General features: G+C 43.3%; 2 protein-coding genes across 2 annotated transcripts; both read right to left on the reverse strand.

Moving 5' to 3' along the window:
• Positions 1 to 1,010: 1,010 nt before the first annotated feature.
• LOC105904868 (transmembrane protein 82-like) lies at positions 1,011 to 5,227 on the reverse strand. The gene is made up of 6 exons (XM_012832819.3): positions 4,862 to 5,227; positions 4,625 to 4,697; positions 4,105 to 4,291; positions 3,390 to 3,807; positions 2,630 to 2,817; positions 1,011 to 1,984 (listed from the first exon to the last, which is right to left on the reverse strand). The coding sequence occupies exons 1-6, from the start codon at positions 4,926 to 4,928 to the stop codon at positions 1,943 to 1,945; spliced, it is 975 nt and encodes a 324-aa protein (XP_012688273.2). The 5' UTR covers positions 4,929 to 5,227; the 3' UTR covers positions 1,011 to 1,942.
• Positions 5,228 to 5,286: 59 nt separating this feature from the next.
• On the reverse strand, positions 5,287 to 13,360 carry slc25a34 (solute carrier family 25 member 34). Its single transcript, XM_012833016.3, has 6 exons — positions 13,159 to 13,360; positions 11,880 to 12,756; positions 9,735 to 9,800; positions 7,621 to 7,773; positions 6,920 to 7,054; positions 5,287 to 6,532 (listed from the first exon to the last, which is right to left on the reverse strand). The coding sequence occupies exons 2-6, from the start codon at positions 12,357 to 12,359 to the stop codon at positions 6,341 to 6,343; spliced, it is 1,026 nt and encodes a 341-aa protein (XP_012688470.1). The 5' UTR covers positions 12,360 to 12,756; positions 13,159 to 13,360; the 3' UTR covers positions 5,287 to 6,340.
• Between the last annotated feature and the right edge of the window lie 2,742 nt (positions 13,361 to 16,102).

The following is a 16,102-nucleotide window of genomic DNA, read 5'->3' on the forward strand; positions in this document are numbered from 1 at the left end:
CTGAGATAATGGCAAAAAGCTAATGATAAGAAGAAGAAGGAGAGAATGGTGAATAACCCCTGCCTCTACCGCTGAGTTTTTTCATATTTATCAGTCCTATCAGAACATATTTTGGCTTTGAATGGACCGTAACCTCTGGGTAGCTAGAGTTCCCTTCACTGCCTCTGGAATCTGGAGCAAGGGAGGGAAAAAAAAAAGACACCAAAAGGAATAGGGGGTGGGGGTTTGAAGGAGTGATCGGATCAAAAGAGGGTGCAGGATAATGAAAATGGAGAGAGAGAGAGAGAGAGAGAGAGAGAGAGAGAGAGAGAGAGAGAGAGAGAGAAACAGACCCTCTGAGGTAGACAGAGTGAGCGCTAGAAATGTAAGCTAGTATTAGGTAAGGGGGATACAGGGTTAAGAATCAGGAGGAGGGCTCTGGGTCGGGGGGTTGTGTTGTTCCAGTGTCTGAAGAATGGAATGCCACAGTGATGTCACAGCAGCAGGAGGGAGCATGCCCAGCAATGACATCACCCCCGCACAAGCACAAGCCCCTCCTCCTCACCATCACTTTAGCTGCCAAAACCTGCAGCCAGAGAAGAAGTGGAGGCTCAGTTCTGATGGCTAAACCCCTGTTTGCGTGCAAGAGGCACTCCATATTGGCGGTGTTACATGCAGATAGCACATTATCACTTTTGTTCTGTTATGCAGAACACAAACAGCAAGGAAATGGGTGTGAATGTGCCACTGACATTCCCCACAAACAGGAAACTCTCAAACTCTGCATGAACGCTGCTCAGTGAGATATAATAATTGTGCTTGTTGAGCTAGTTAGTGTGATGCGTGTGAGAGCAGTGAGTCACAGTGAATGAGTGTGTGCGTCTGTATTCAAATATGTCTTTAAACTGCTTTAGTGAGTCACAGTCGAAGCATCTTGGAATTGTTTTTGATGGTCTTTCCGCTTAACCATACAGTGTTTACAAAATCCAAGGACCTCTTTCTTTCATTGTGAAAAATTTGACCAGTCTCTGTTTCTTTTTTTGCATTTAATCTTTTGCCAGTGAACACACTTTGTGAGGTATCATACACATTCTCAAAAGAATTTTGTGGGTATTTTCAATCATTTAAAACACATTCTCAAGATGTACATTTAACCAAAGGTGCATATATCAGCGCAAGAAAAACTAAAGTAGTGATCCAAGTCAAACTCATAGACCACAGACCCTCCACAAATATGAATGTTGTTATTGAAAATGAGGTAGATGTTTCTGTTACTGCAATGTACATGTTTTATGATAATGATAAAAATAATGAAGTTCAGACTGTTTAGAAAACTGTACGGTATTGTTGGAGGATGTTTTTTTTCCCATGCCAGTCATCAGGTTTACTGGGAGCCTGAGAGGGTCACCACATGTCCTTGTCCATGAAGAGGCAGGGGTTGAGGTTCATTACTGCCACCAACCTTCTTCTTCTTCTTCTGTTCAGATGGTACTGCTGACCTTGCAGAAAGGCCTGCTCTAAAAAAACAGGCCGAACAGTGCAGCCTTGACACACAATTATCTCTCTGTTCACATTGCAGTCCTCTAAAAAATGTTTCTCTAACTATAACCTTCTTTCTTTCTTTTTTTTTATTTCTCTGAAACCACTGGAATCTCATTTAGCCATGGCGTTCCATGCTGTTGACAGACTATAAGCCCGAATCCCAAAGGAGAGTGATTTCCTGTGGCATTGCAGTCATTGTCATTGCAGGCATGTGTTTGAGTCATTGTCATTGTCAGAGCTTTGGCCTCCTTATGCACCATAAGACCTGGTTAATGATTGAAAAGTTACATAACATATCACGCCCTGCAGAGAAAACAGGTTGAGTCCACATCACAACCTAGAGGAGACGCTGTCTTATGCAATGGGTCCAACAGGTAATCACGCCCCAATTCTTTGAGTCAGAAAATGCAGCCTGTTCTTGTCATTCAGATGATGAATGGCCATGAGGATCCTTGTGACCTTCCTTAAGATGTGCAAAAGAAACAGAAATGAACTGAATAACCGACTGAATAACTCATCACCCTCAAGTACACAATGAAAGTAACAAGTACAGAACACACTGAAACAAAACTAAAACAAAACAAAACAAAATCAACCAAGTTCCTCCATCTCCTGCATCCTGACTAAAACCTACATGAGTGGCTGGGAGTTGATTTCCCTTATAATTACCAACTAACTGCCTTGCTGTGGAGGGTATTTATAGACAAAAGTATTCATCATAGTGAGCACTTGTCCTAGTCAGAAAAAAAACACCCTCCGTAGAATATAATCAGCACTTGGTAGCAATTGTCTAGCATTAACTTTCCAGAGAGCTTGTCATCTTGACAAATTCCTGATTCTACCTCTGGGCATTGAGGTGTCACTGTTGTACATTTTTACATTTCTAAGCCACTAGTATATGAACACAAGTGGAAACCAGGCTGCTCCGGCCCCAAATGTCTGTTTTTTTTTTTTAAATGGACCACTTTTGCTAATAAAAAAGGGCAAGGGCAGAATCCCTCTCTAACTGTTACAAAATGGTGGCCTGGTCATGTCGACTTGCCCCAGGTCCATCATTCTCTGTCTGTGAGGAAACGTGACTGCCATCCACACAGGCTGACTCACTCACCAGTGGAGCTGTGGATCGCAGGAGGCTCAGGGAGGGGAGCAAACAGAGGCTCTCGCCCAAGAAGAAGAGCAGCACCTGCATCACATCAGCCCAGCTTCCTACCATCACCAGCAGCACGACCAGGGCCCCCGCCCGGAGCCCAGCAGACTGCAGCATCACCTGACCGCCAGGTCTGCTCTTCTCGTCCTCTGTGTGAGGAGAGAAAGAGCTATTCGTAACAAGGTCAAATAGTACCATCTAAGTTCTGTATTCATCTTCAGATAACACATCATTTTGTTACTTTTTATTAATGAGATGATATTGATCTCAGTCATATATTGCTCAACTAATTACTGTTGATGAAAGGAGTAGGAATGTAGATGAAACAAGCTGAATCTGCTGCTATTGGGGAATCCTATCTACTCAGCAGTATTTCTGAAAAGCTCACACCTTAATCAGTTTATTTCCTTGTTCTTAGAACATTACGTCATCTGTGTCGGGTTGATAAGGCTCACCTATGCATCCATCCAAGCTTCCAAAGCAAGATAATTTTTCTTTTCAAACTTTTGTTCTGATCTGATTGTCTAAGGTGTTGGTTGATTTATGGTTAATATCAGGCACTGTGTCTTATTTACTGTAACCAAACAGAGTCCATATTGGAATGTCAGTGCACTATCTGTTAAACTACAGACAACTAGTCTAAGCTCCGAAGGTTTCTGCTTCCACAAGTGCCCCCAATCCAGATACCCCCCCCCCCCCGCTCCCCCACACACACACTCACCCAATAGCCGCAGCAGCACCAGGATGTAGCTTACAGTCATTGGTGTCCAAAACTTCAGGTCCTCTGCTCCCAACAGGAAGTGCTGATTCATCACAGCAGTGGCTGCCACAATGCCCACAGTGAAAGTCATGACAACGGCGCGGCGTAGCGTAGGTAACAGAGCATCCCCAGAAGAGACGAGGATGAGGCAGACCCCACAGTCACGCTGAGAGCAGTGCTGGGGGTAGAACCGGCCCACATGAGCCCACAGGCGCCAACCTTGGCTAGACAGAAACCAACTCAGGCCACCCGCCAGCAGGAGGCTGAGCCAGCGATGCGTGGCCCCGCCATGGAGAAACTGGAGACTGCAGGTGAGTGCACAGCCCAGGGAGAACTGACACTGAATCAAGAACTGCTGAGTGACTTCAGGCCTATTTTCCTAATAAGGTACAGCCAGAAGAAAGGAGACGTTTTAAAGACACCAACTAATCAATATAATTGCACACAAATACCAGGAAGGGAGTACTCCAGCTATCACATCTAAGACAACAAAGTCTGAGCTAAAAGGGTGTGGTGATAGAAACAAGATAAAGACATAAATTGGTAAGCATATTGTGACCATCCAGTATCAGATAAAACCATCGGTGGAATGATAGGGTGTAACGATTATCATATCACACGGTGGTCAGTTGATACATGTGTGTGTGATGAATGTGGGTGTGTTGTGAAATATTACCTGTCCAAACAAGAGTGAGGCCAGGAAAGCCCTGAGGCTGAACTCCAGGACAATAAGGGCGGACACGCGGGATCCCACAAGGGACAGAACTCCCGTGAGGAAAACGAATTGGATTCCGCTGCTGAGGCGACTCATCGACCTCGCGTCATCGTTTGGTTTCTCAGAAGTGCCACCTGCTGGTGTGCGTCTGAGGAGCACAAGTCAGGAGACGAGTAGGCCAATATGACTATCAGGCTTATTATATCACGGTTATTAATAATCCAGTTTCGCTCATGCAATTCTTTCAGTGAAGACATTTTTACAAATGTTGGACGTTAGGCTTCAGTCGATAGCAGAGTATTTGAACGATGACAGTTTTGTATGAAAGCTTGTAAGACAGGGTTTGACAACTTAGTTTAAGGCTTTATTCACGGTTGTCGTTTTTTTTCTTCATACTATCAATATTATTATAATAGTGGCATAACTGAATGACTCAAATGAATAGTTGTATTGCTTAAACAGCATCCGTTCCTAAACTCACCTTGTGTAATCGACGAACAGGCACACTCGTAACAGATTACACATCAGAGATATTCCACATGCCCCAATCAGTCCTGAAAACAAAACATTCACTAAATACAGAATGTTTCTCTATTTCCTCGTAGGTGTACTTTCTAAAACGTCGACTGTATTACAGCAAAACATAAACGCACCAGCTCACCCGAAATAGTTTGCAGTCATTTTCATCTTCAGTCTTTAAAAATCAACACTAACTTACCTTTCAGAATGGAAACCAGGGGATTGTCCTCCATTGGCAGCCATGCCATGACGGTGACAAAAGTCATTTTTCATATATAACAAATCGCAGCTGGTTAGTCTAGCTCTTATGTCAGATTAGTGATTCAATCATCTATGATCCTTTCATCAAAGAACAGAATACTTCTTTTAAAGACAAGCACCCATTTCACAGCATTGATCACTGAGCTCGTGTTACCACTGTCTATTTCAAGTTACAAAGGTCAGAACATTACTTAACTGAAAGGAGATAACCAGTCTTTTGCTTTGTATTTTCTCTCTGAGAGTATCGAGAACAGTTTCAGTCTCGCTAAACAGCATCTTACATCCATTACTCACAGTTCATGATGATCATTGGTGATCTATATGTATATGACATCTCTTTTAATACAGTGTCATCAACACAAGTTTTATATCAGCAAAATCTTTATTAAAGGGAATACATATTGATTAATATATCAAGAAGAGTTATAGATAATTAGTCAACAATGACATTCATTCAATGACTTTCCATAATAAATGAAGCACAGAAGGCATAGTGTTTTCTCCAATCTCCTAATGAATGTATAGGAGATCTATAGCTTCAAAGAGCACACATCACCATCATGTTTAGGCTGCCATGTGACAATGGACTCATGCTATGGTGAGGCACAGAGGAGAGGCTTGATGAGTCGTGTTCATCCATAGTCCATAACTTTAGTATTAGTCCAAGATGTCTTCAGAGGTAACTACTGGCATGTTTGCTAAACAATAGAGTTGTAGCAGTCCCTGATTTAACAGTATATGTACTGCTTGAAGCAGGGGCGTAACTATAGGGGGTGCATCAGGTGCGGCTGCACCTGGGCCCGTGGGTCTTGGGGGGCCTCTAGCCGGGGCCCGTAGCCAAATGTATGTCATTCTAAATAGTCTGAATAGCCAAGTCGTATTGCCAAAAATATTAATGTATACCCATATTCAGCGAAATAATTACACTGCGCAGGGGGAGGGGCTGTGGCGGTTAGTGACATACCCCGACAATTTCACAGTTTTAAGTGTTGTAGGCTGAATATCTGCGCAGGCGGAGGGGCCGTGACGGCGGTGGCGGCGGTTACAAACATGGGGTACGGGACTGTAAAATGTTTGGGAACCACTGCCTTACGCCACTGACTAGGGCCCGTCATCATAATAGCCTGCACCTGGGCCCGTCGTAACTACGTTACGCCACTGGCTTGAAGACAAAAATATACAGAAACCCTATCTAATGAACATGAGGTTAATTTAAATGGCTCCCAGAAAAAAAGTTCAGAGGTTATTGAACTGCCAATCACATTGACCTTCCTCAGCACCACCCCATAACGCATTCTCCCAGAGAATGTCTGTAATTGGGGAGTACTCAGACTCAGCCACAGCTCTGCTCTTGCTGCCATAACCTCTGCACCCCAAGAAACACCAAGAGTTGCTCCTTCTCCCCTGGCGTGACTCTTCATCCGGCTGATCGTGACTCTAGCTGGTACTGGAGCGCCCTCTGTCTCATCAGGTCCCAGAGCAGCATGCTGAGCACCGTGTGTGGGGCCAGGCGCAGGAACACGGGCCAGATGCCCTTGTACAGACCCAGGAGCCCTTCAGCTTGGCTCACCTTCAGCATGCAGTCCGAGAAGCCCCGATACAGCAGGCCCTGCTCAGGGGATGACAGAGAGAGAAGGACAGGTGAGGAATAAAAACAGGGATGACAGAGAGAGAGAAGGACAGGTGAGGAATAAAAACAGGGATGACAGAGAGAGAAGGACAGATGAGGAATAAAAACAGATGGAATGAAACACGCCATGATACGGAGAGAAAGTGAGAGATGAACACTGAGCAAAAAAGACAGTGCCATATTCATGGCCGTGCAACTTAAACAAAAACATGTGTAAACATGATGGAAGTGAAAGACTACATATTTTCTAAATGTTACTGAAAGTCACTGGGCAGTTTAGAGAGACCAAAAATGACATTACATGGAACTCTGAAGGGTAACACAGATAGCCAGAACAAGAAGAAGAGGGAACATGAAAAATCCTACCCTTCGAAATTCATCCACAGGTTGGTTGTAAAGTCTTGTGCTGACCACATCAAACGGTGTCATGGTGATAGTCACCACAACACCGCTTAACATAGCAGCTGTTAAGGCCACAAGACAGCTATGTGGATGGAACCACTGTAAAAGAGGAAATGTTTGTACATCAGAGTTAGCAAAGACCTACAAAAATAACAATAGCAGCAGCAACAATGACATGGAAGACAAATGTCTAATTTCACGAGGCAAAGAGACCCCTATGTATTAAATATTCTTGTACTGTGCCTTCGTCAAGAGGATTATTACAGTTTAATACCTAACCTAACATGTCAGTAGGAGCTCTTTTGGTGACTGATTTAAAAACTGCCCAATGTGTGAGGCCCATGCCTCAGCACTGGGTCAGAGGCCCTTGAGCTAACCTCTGTGTGAGAGACACACTCCTTGAGCTAACCTCTGTGTGAGAGACACACTCTTTGAGCTAACCTCTGTGTGAGAGACACACTCCTTGAGCTAACCTCTGTGTGAGAGACACACTCCTTGAGCTAACCTCTGTGTGAGAGACACCCTCCTTGAGCTAACCTCTGTGTGAGAGACCCAGTCCTTGAGCTAACCTCTGTGAGAGAGACCCACTCCTTGAGCTAACCTCTGTGTGAGAGACATACTCCTTGAGCTAACCCCTGTGTGAGAGACCCACTGCTTGAGCTAACCTCTGTGTGAGAGACCCACTCCTTGGCAGAGCTGAAGGTTGTGAGCTGGGCAGCTGACCCCACCATGACCCTGGGCACAGCTCCATTCACTCCCCTCCACAAGCCCACCAGACCCTCACGCCGATAGATGGTAGCAAAGGCACTTGACACCCCCTGAGAGAGAGAGAGAGAGAGAGAGAGAGAAAGAGATAGTTATTAGTCCAAATTTGTCCGTAAGTGTAACTTATTGACAAATGTGTGCGATTTATTCATTTGCGCAAGAAGAGACAGATCAGGAGAACCAGATGTTGTGGTGGCCGTGTTGGAACAATGTGAGTTTTAAAGACATTGTATGACACGATTTCCACTAAACTAAACTATACTGTAATGTTAGTAGCATTTTCCCTGAAAGTTTAAAACTTGCAATACAAATGCACTCAAAGGTACACAGTCGTGATGTAAATAACTGAATGATTGTCCTTTAGACATGATTTATTTCCCACTAAGCAAAAGGAAAAATGACCCGGCTGATATTTCCAATAAAGAACTATAGTATGAAACTTTTTTTATTCATTTTTTTCATGTCCATTACACCGGACAGCCTGACTTAATGAGCATAAAATATCCAAAAACCTTCAGGACGAATTGCCATTTTTTTTATGTATTAGTGATCATGTAATCAAATGATCAGACATGAACTTAAGATTCTGAAAAGATATGTGTCTGTATGCTTTATTTATACTGTAGCATCATGATGTCAGTGTGTGTGTGTGTGTGTGTGTGTGTATTATCATGTATTCACTCGTTTCCAATGAGCTGCTTTGAAACAATTTGGGCTTGGTACAAAGCACAGTTGAAGAAAAAACATGTTTTTCCTGTACAGTGTATCCTCTTGCATCTGGTGGCCTCTTTCCCCATCGTCATAATTCAGCATGTGGTCCACCACGTCAAACTGTACCTCAGGTAGGGGGATTCTATACGGAGCTTGTTGTTTCTACTGATGGACACAGACTGGCTCAGGAGATGCTGGGTCTTCCGTGATTTGCTCCCACTGTTTTTCGCATTCTCACCAGCCACTGGGCTACATTCAGTTCCAGAATGTCTTTTTTTTAGTGTCCAACCTGTACTAAGGCCAGCTGTTGACTACAGCCACGTCAGAAGCACGTGTGATCATTCTCAGGGTCCACTTTTTTCCAAAAGGACCTCAGAGGTGGGGGTGCTAATAATTATGCAAACATGTAAAGCTCATACCATTGCGCCTCATCCACACTGCCAGCACAGACAACGTTGGAAGTCATGAGGACGGATCTACTGTCGAAACCATTTGATCAGTGCCACCCTCCCATCACAGCTTACAACTTCATCACAGTTTCCTTGCGCCTTTCTTGACATGTCTTTGTCAGACCTGAGTGGAGGCTTGGCCAAGCGTCAGACCCTTGCTGTCCCAGCGGCATGCATGAATGTTCTTCTGTCAGTACCTCCAAAAACATTGGAAGTTGTGATACAAAAAAAAATCTGCGAAATGCGTGAAAACTAGCTTGTGGTTGGCATTGGTAAAACGCTGGCTGAGATGGCTGATGTTGTAAGTCACACAGATCGCATACCGTTTGAAAAATATCAGCAACATCTTCAACAAACATGGCAAAGGAAACCTATGAACATTAACAGCTGTCAAAGTCAATAAATGGATCACGTAAAGTTAGTAGGTTTAAATGTACATTAAACAGACACCACAATGAAGCCAAATATGGTGTCTGTGATTTGGATCTGTGATCCAAGCCTGAACAAAGTTCACTTCACTCACAAGACAACCCAAAGCCACAGCAAAAACCACACACCTCTTTTTGGAGCGCTCTCATTGGCTAAAGCTCCTAGGATGTCGCTGGCATGTCTGGCATTTGTCTTGTGGTAGGAAACACAAATGCCTTACAGCACCTGTCTAACACATTCAGATATAGGCTGGCTGAAATTCCATTTCACAACAGGAGAGGACTAAAATAAACGGATGGCAGGTCTATTCTGTCAGCTTTCAACTAGATCATACCTGTGCTGAATGGAAATATACAACAATTTGGACTTCCTGCAATGACAGAGAACTTGGCCCTGTTTGTAGTGCAAAGGACCTTCTACTTTACCTGGTGGTTATGTTGGTGACCCACAGCAATAGTCTGCACTGTTTGGGCTTGAAGATGGGTCTTAACCTGCAGGGGGGAGGGGGGGGGGGGGGGTTACAATAAGACATGGTTATTTTTCTTTGTGCATTTAAGAGAACTGCCACACTTTCCCTGTGGAATGCTGTAGTTCATAGATAGTCTCTGCCAATAAAGTGTGGGTTTGGTTGAGGTTGGCTGTACATGAAGTTGTATAACACTTGCAGATGGAAACATGCCAATACATCATTCTGTTTTTACTTTTTCCTTTCTTAAGATATTTACACATTAATGTCATTCAATCTATCCCATGTAATGTCATATGGTGAAATCCTTTTCATGTTTCTCTTTCTGATGGCTATATTAGCCATATAACGTGACTGCTCAGCTTAGAGATGCAGTCCATGATTCCAATCCCATTCACCAAAAACTCTGGTGTTTGTACAACAGGAAACACACAGTGGCTTTAAACCGAGCCACAAAAAAATCCCAGAATATCAATATGGTGATTCAAGGGGCAAGGAGCGTGGAAGGGAGGGGTGTAATTTGATTGATTGTTGAGCACAAATATTGCTAACCTTTCGCGAAACCGCTGCATCTTTAAGATTACTAGCAGTTTATGTAACTGGAAATCATGTGGACCGCATTGAAACACACAAACAGACACACACAGCTTGGACATGCGCCAATGGACCCTAAAAATAGATACACATATCTTTTAGGCCTCTGCCACCCGAGCACATGGAAACCTTGAATGCTGGGAGGACCAGATAGGGGGACCAGATAGGGTGACGGTCACATTTACGGGATGGTGTGGATGTGCCGGATGTCTTGTCTGACCCAGATACACACAAACATGGCACTAGATTATGTATGAAGGGTCAACTTCAATGTGATGTATGCAAAAACAGGTGACGTATATCAACAACAGGGCCAGCTGCATATTAGCCATGTAACCTTACAAGACCTAACCTCCAAAGTGCTGTTTTAATCAGGATGCCAAGACTGTAAAACACAATGTATTCCACGAGAAGCTGGCAGGATCCTTAAAGACTGCGCCCATCCATCCTTTAGACTTTTTTCCCCGTTGCCTTCTGGCTCGCACCCGTAGATTGGAGGGCAGTTTCTTTCCAAGGGCCATCAGGCTTTTAAATGGACAGTGATACAGTCTCGCCACTTTACATGTTACAGTTTTCTACTGTTTGCACTATCAGTAATATTGCACTACCTGATACCAGGCACACTTGATTTGTGTTTAGGTTAGTATAGGTATATTAGGTTAGTATAGGTTACTATATGTGTATTATATGTTTAGCAGATTGTATTGTATATTTATTTTGTATATTTAGTAGATTTATTATATGTTTATTATATGTGTAATTTATGTTCAGAGTACTTATATGTTATGACATGGGCTCACAAACAAGCCCCCTGCATCACACTGACTCTGGGTTTGCTAATTCCAATTCACTGCATCTTAGCCCTGCACGTGCCCACATTATTTATTATTATTTAATATTCTATCTTGTAAATAATTTGTCTTTTATTCTTGTTTTTGCTATTTTGTTGGTATGTTATGTGTTTTATGTCCTATGCACCAACCACCAAGATCATTTCCTGTATGTGTAAATATACTTGGCCATTAAAAAGTATTCTGATTCTGATCTGATTCTGATTATGTTATTTTATGTTATGCTATGGTAGGTTGTTGTGCGGTAACTTGTCTTAAGAATTTCAGTGCCCAGTCTGACTCTGTGTTGTTCTGTGCATCTGACAAATTAAATACTTGAACTTGAACTTGAACTTGAGATACAGGTGAAAAAAACAATGGGCAATTACACACTTTTTTTCTTGTGCCAGTGAGAACAAACGTGAGAAGAAATCATGAGCCTATAATGAAAAGTGAATTCCTTTCAAAGCCCACATACTTACCCACTTAACAACACATTCTAAAATAAAATGTAGACCAAATTTGCCAGATCCTTTTCTTCCCAAACATAAATCACTAATGTGACTGTATATGCAGTTAGGTGACACATCTTCCCCAACCCAGTCCACCCCTTCCTCCTCTGCATTCCAATCAACAGGCATTGACTGCTCTCTAACACCCATCCTCTCTGGTTTACTCACCAGGTAGGCTGGTGATGCGACGAAGGCCCCCAAGGCTCCAGCAACGGCCCCAGCCAGGATGTTCCCAACTGGGGCTTGGGTGAGCCCAGCCGCCTCAGTGTAAGAGTAGAAGCCCAGTCGTACGCTGTTCATTGACCCCTGGTAGAGCAGACCCACGCACAGGCCTTTCTGGAGACCGCGGAGGCCATCGTTGCGGCCCACCAGCCACAGGGCCTGCAGGACGCCGCGGTAGTGCCTCTGGTAAGAGCCGTGGGCTCTCAGCTCGCCCTGCAGCTGCAGACGCGTCTTCACCACCTCCATGGGGTTGGTGAACAGACAGGCACCACAGCAGGCCAGGGCACCCAGCGCAAAGTCCAGAGGGGGCCAAATGTGTGGGTGCCCTGGCACAGGAGTCCGGCTTAGAGCTGCCATAGGGGCTGGAGGACTGGTGAATGGAGACTCTGTGGCCGGGTAGTTCAGGAGCTGGGTGCCTGTCGTCATTTTATGAAATGTCTCTGACGTCAAAGGCGGAGTGAGTGACAGTGACTTTGAGAAAATCCAGTTTGCTGACTATGCATGTGAGAGAATGTCTCACAGGGACTCTCCATGAGTTCTGTGATAAGGCCTTCGAAGTGGTGTGGAGCCTAGAGTTAATCAGTCATGTGCAACCTAGTGACTGTGCCCTTATCACAGCATGTTCCTCACTTACAGTCAGCAATCAGTGGCTGTAATTGCCACACTCATTTTTCAGAATACCTGGTCCACATGCTTTGGTCAGAATCCTTATATGCAGTATATAGAGTCATCAAAGTGTGGTAATGTGGAGGTGACGCTAAGGTCGATCACTGTTGACCACACCATCCTTAAAGCAGAATTCCGCAAGGCCAGCTGTGAACACCTAAACAGGTGAAAGAACAAATTGCTAAGTCATGCTGACTTTCGGAAAGTTGCCTTCCTCTAAGAAATCTGTAACAGTTGTCAGGAAACAAGGGAACAACGATAAAGTTAGAATACCTGCATAGAACTATTTTACGATCTACAGCATAGTTGTCATGTTTGCAGTGTTTTCTTGTACAACCACACATAAAGGTATATATAGTCGTAATGAATACACAGGACAACGCTACACACATGAAACACGTACGAGTAGGAATAAGCCACACTTGAGGTGCCTTATGGAGGTACAAACAAATATGTTTCGGAGGGGGACAGGTTAATATTAATAAAATACCTGTATCGACAATGACTCCTAAAGACTTTCATTTTTCTTTTAGCTAGCGTAGCCCATACGCACACTTACCCTAGCTGTAGCCTCTCGCTCCTTCACCTCCTCCCTATATGTAACACTACAGTAGCGATGGTAAACATGTGAATTCAATGATACTTTCCAGTGCCAATGTCCCGCCCACACACACATTTATGTCCAATCATATCTCCATGTCCTATAATACCCTTCCCCCTTCTCCCAGTTTTTAACCAATCATTTCCTCACCCTGCCTCTGCCTTTTTGTTATAGAAATTCTCTGGGTAAAAGGTTATGGGCATAGAGCGGCACGATAACCTACACAAGGGACGTTGTTATTGTCTGGAGGAGGAAAGGATAGTTTCTTTCCCTGAGGAAATTGTATGTCTTGAGTTTCACAGTACGAAAACATGCACTACGCTAGTGGAAGCCAACATACGTACGTTTGTTTGACGAGATGTTCGTCATTAAATACAGTGCCCTCCACAATTATTGGCACCCCTAGTGAATATGAGCATAACAGGCTATAAAAAAATATGTCTTTGCTGTTTATCCTCTTGGTCTTTCACTCAGAATATTCACAAAAATCTTACCTTTTCATTGAAGTAAAATTATTGAAAAAAAAAAAACTGTTGACATTAAATCAACATTTTTCCATAAAAATGTGTGCCACAATTATTGGCATCCCTAGAAAAATCTTATAATTAAAATCTAACTGAAGTATATTTCCAGTCATGTTTTAAATTTTTTAGTTCACCTGTTTGATAAGGAACTCAAGAGGTCAACCATGACTTCCTGTTCCACTGGCGTACAAATATGAGGTGACACAGGCCAAATTCCATTAGTCATTCATCACTATGGGAAAGACCCAAGAACACAGTGACGATGTGCGACGGAAAGTTGTGGAGCTGCACAAATCAAGAAATGGACACAAGAAAATCTCTAAAGAGTTGAAAATACCCATTTCCACTATCATGGAAATAATGAAGACGTTTAAAGCGACAGGAGATGTTAAGAATCAGCCTGGAAGAGGACGTGTGTGTAGATTGACCCCACGCACTGTGAGGAGGATGGAAAAAGAATCTCCAAGGATCACAGCTGGAGAATTGTAGAGGTGAGTTGAGTCTTGGGGTCAGAAAGTCTCCAAAACTACCATCAGACACCACCTCATCACCACAAGTTGTTTTGGAGCCTCTGCTGTCAATCAACTACAAACTAAAGCACCTACAGTTTGCCAAATGTAAATCAGACTTTCAATGGGGCCGAGTTATATGGTCAGATGAGACCAAAATAAAGCTTTTTGGCAACAAACATCAAAGGTGGGTTTGGCGTAGACAGAAAGATAGCCATACAGAAAAGACCCCCATACCCAATATGAAGTATGGTGGCGGATCTTTGATGTTGTGGGGCTGTTTTTCTTCGAAAGGCCCTGGACATCTTGTTAGGATACATGGTATCATGGACTCCATCAAATACCAGCAGATATTAAATGAAAACCTAACAGCCCTTCCAGTAAGCTTAAAATGGGCTGTGGTTGGACCTTCCAGCAGGTCAATGATCCGAAGCACACCTCAAAATCAACACAAAAATGGTTCACCGACCGCAGAATAAAGGTTTTGCCATGGCCATCACAGTCCCCCGACCTAAACCCCATAGAAAATCTGTGGGATGAGCTGAAGCCGAGTCTACAAACGTTGACCTCAGAATCTGAAGGATCTGGAGAGATACTGAATGTAGGAATGGTCTCAGATCCCGTGCCATCTGTTCACCAACCTCATCATGCATTATAGGAGAAGACTCAGAGCTGTTATCTTGGCAAAGGGAGGCTGCACAAAACATTAAATTAAGGGGTGCCAATAATTGTGGCACACATGTTTTGGGGAAAAATATTTATTTAATGTCAACAGTTTTTTTTTCTTTCTATAGTTTTACTTCAATGAAAAGGTAAGATTTTTGTGAATAGTGAAAGAGTGAAAGACCAAGAGGATAAACAGCAAAGACATATTTTTTTATAGCCTGTTTTGCTCATATTCACTAGGGGTGCCAATAATTGTGGAGGGCACTGTAGACCATACGAAGTAGGCCTACTACATGAGAAATATTATATCAGTTTTTATTGTCCAGGCGGACAAACAAGAAATTAGCAAGAACTGATCAAGAATGTTTACGAACATGAAAGCGTGTGTAGGCATGTTGTATGACTCCACTTTACACGTCATAAACGAATATGTTTAAATGAAAAAAGAAAAAAAAAACTAGACATACGCATCAAATTATCTTTAGCTTGTGTTTACCGTTTCGGCTGTCGCTACAATGCAGTGCTTTTTAACGACAGTCTTATCTAAAGCCAGTGAAGGAGATGGCTTAGGCTAAAGGACCTTAAAAGCAGATGCCAACAACTTGACAAGACGATTCTCTTTAAGGATTTCACTAATTCTCCTCACTTATGATCAGTCAAAAATACAGTTAAGACATGGAGGCCTTTATTATTTGACTTTGCTTACAGTTCACTGCAACACCCCTCATCCACCCCTTCCCAAACACCACACACTGCTTTTACACACGCACGCACACACACACACGTCACAGAAAAATCTTCCTTTCACACACACACACACACACACACACACACACACACACACACACACACACACACACACACACACACACACACACACACACACACACACACACACACACACACACACACAGTGTTCAATGTAAACAATGCAGATTGAAAGTGATAAAAAAGCAAGGTAGTAGTCCACTGCTGTTCTTTCATTTGATCTTCATCCCCCCTCTCCGTCAAACGTTTGTACATAGAACGACAGGACACACATACACACACACACACACACACACACACACTGTTATACACTAGAAACTGAGCACTTTCGCAAATAACTCAGCCTTCCCTCACACAGACACAGACAGCAACACATGCATGCACACACACAAACACACACACACACACACACACACACACACACACACACACACG

This window comes from Clupea harengus, chromosome 5 (assembly GCF_900700415.2).
Source record: "Clupea harengus chromosome 5, Ch_v2.0.2, whole genome shotgun sequence".
Taxonomy (NCBI): Eukaryota; Metazoa; Chordata; class Actinopteri; order Clupeiformes; family Clupeidae; genus Clupea; species Clupea harengus.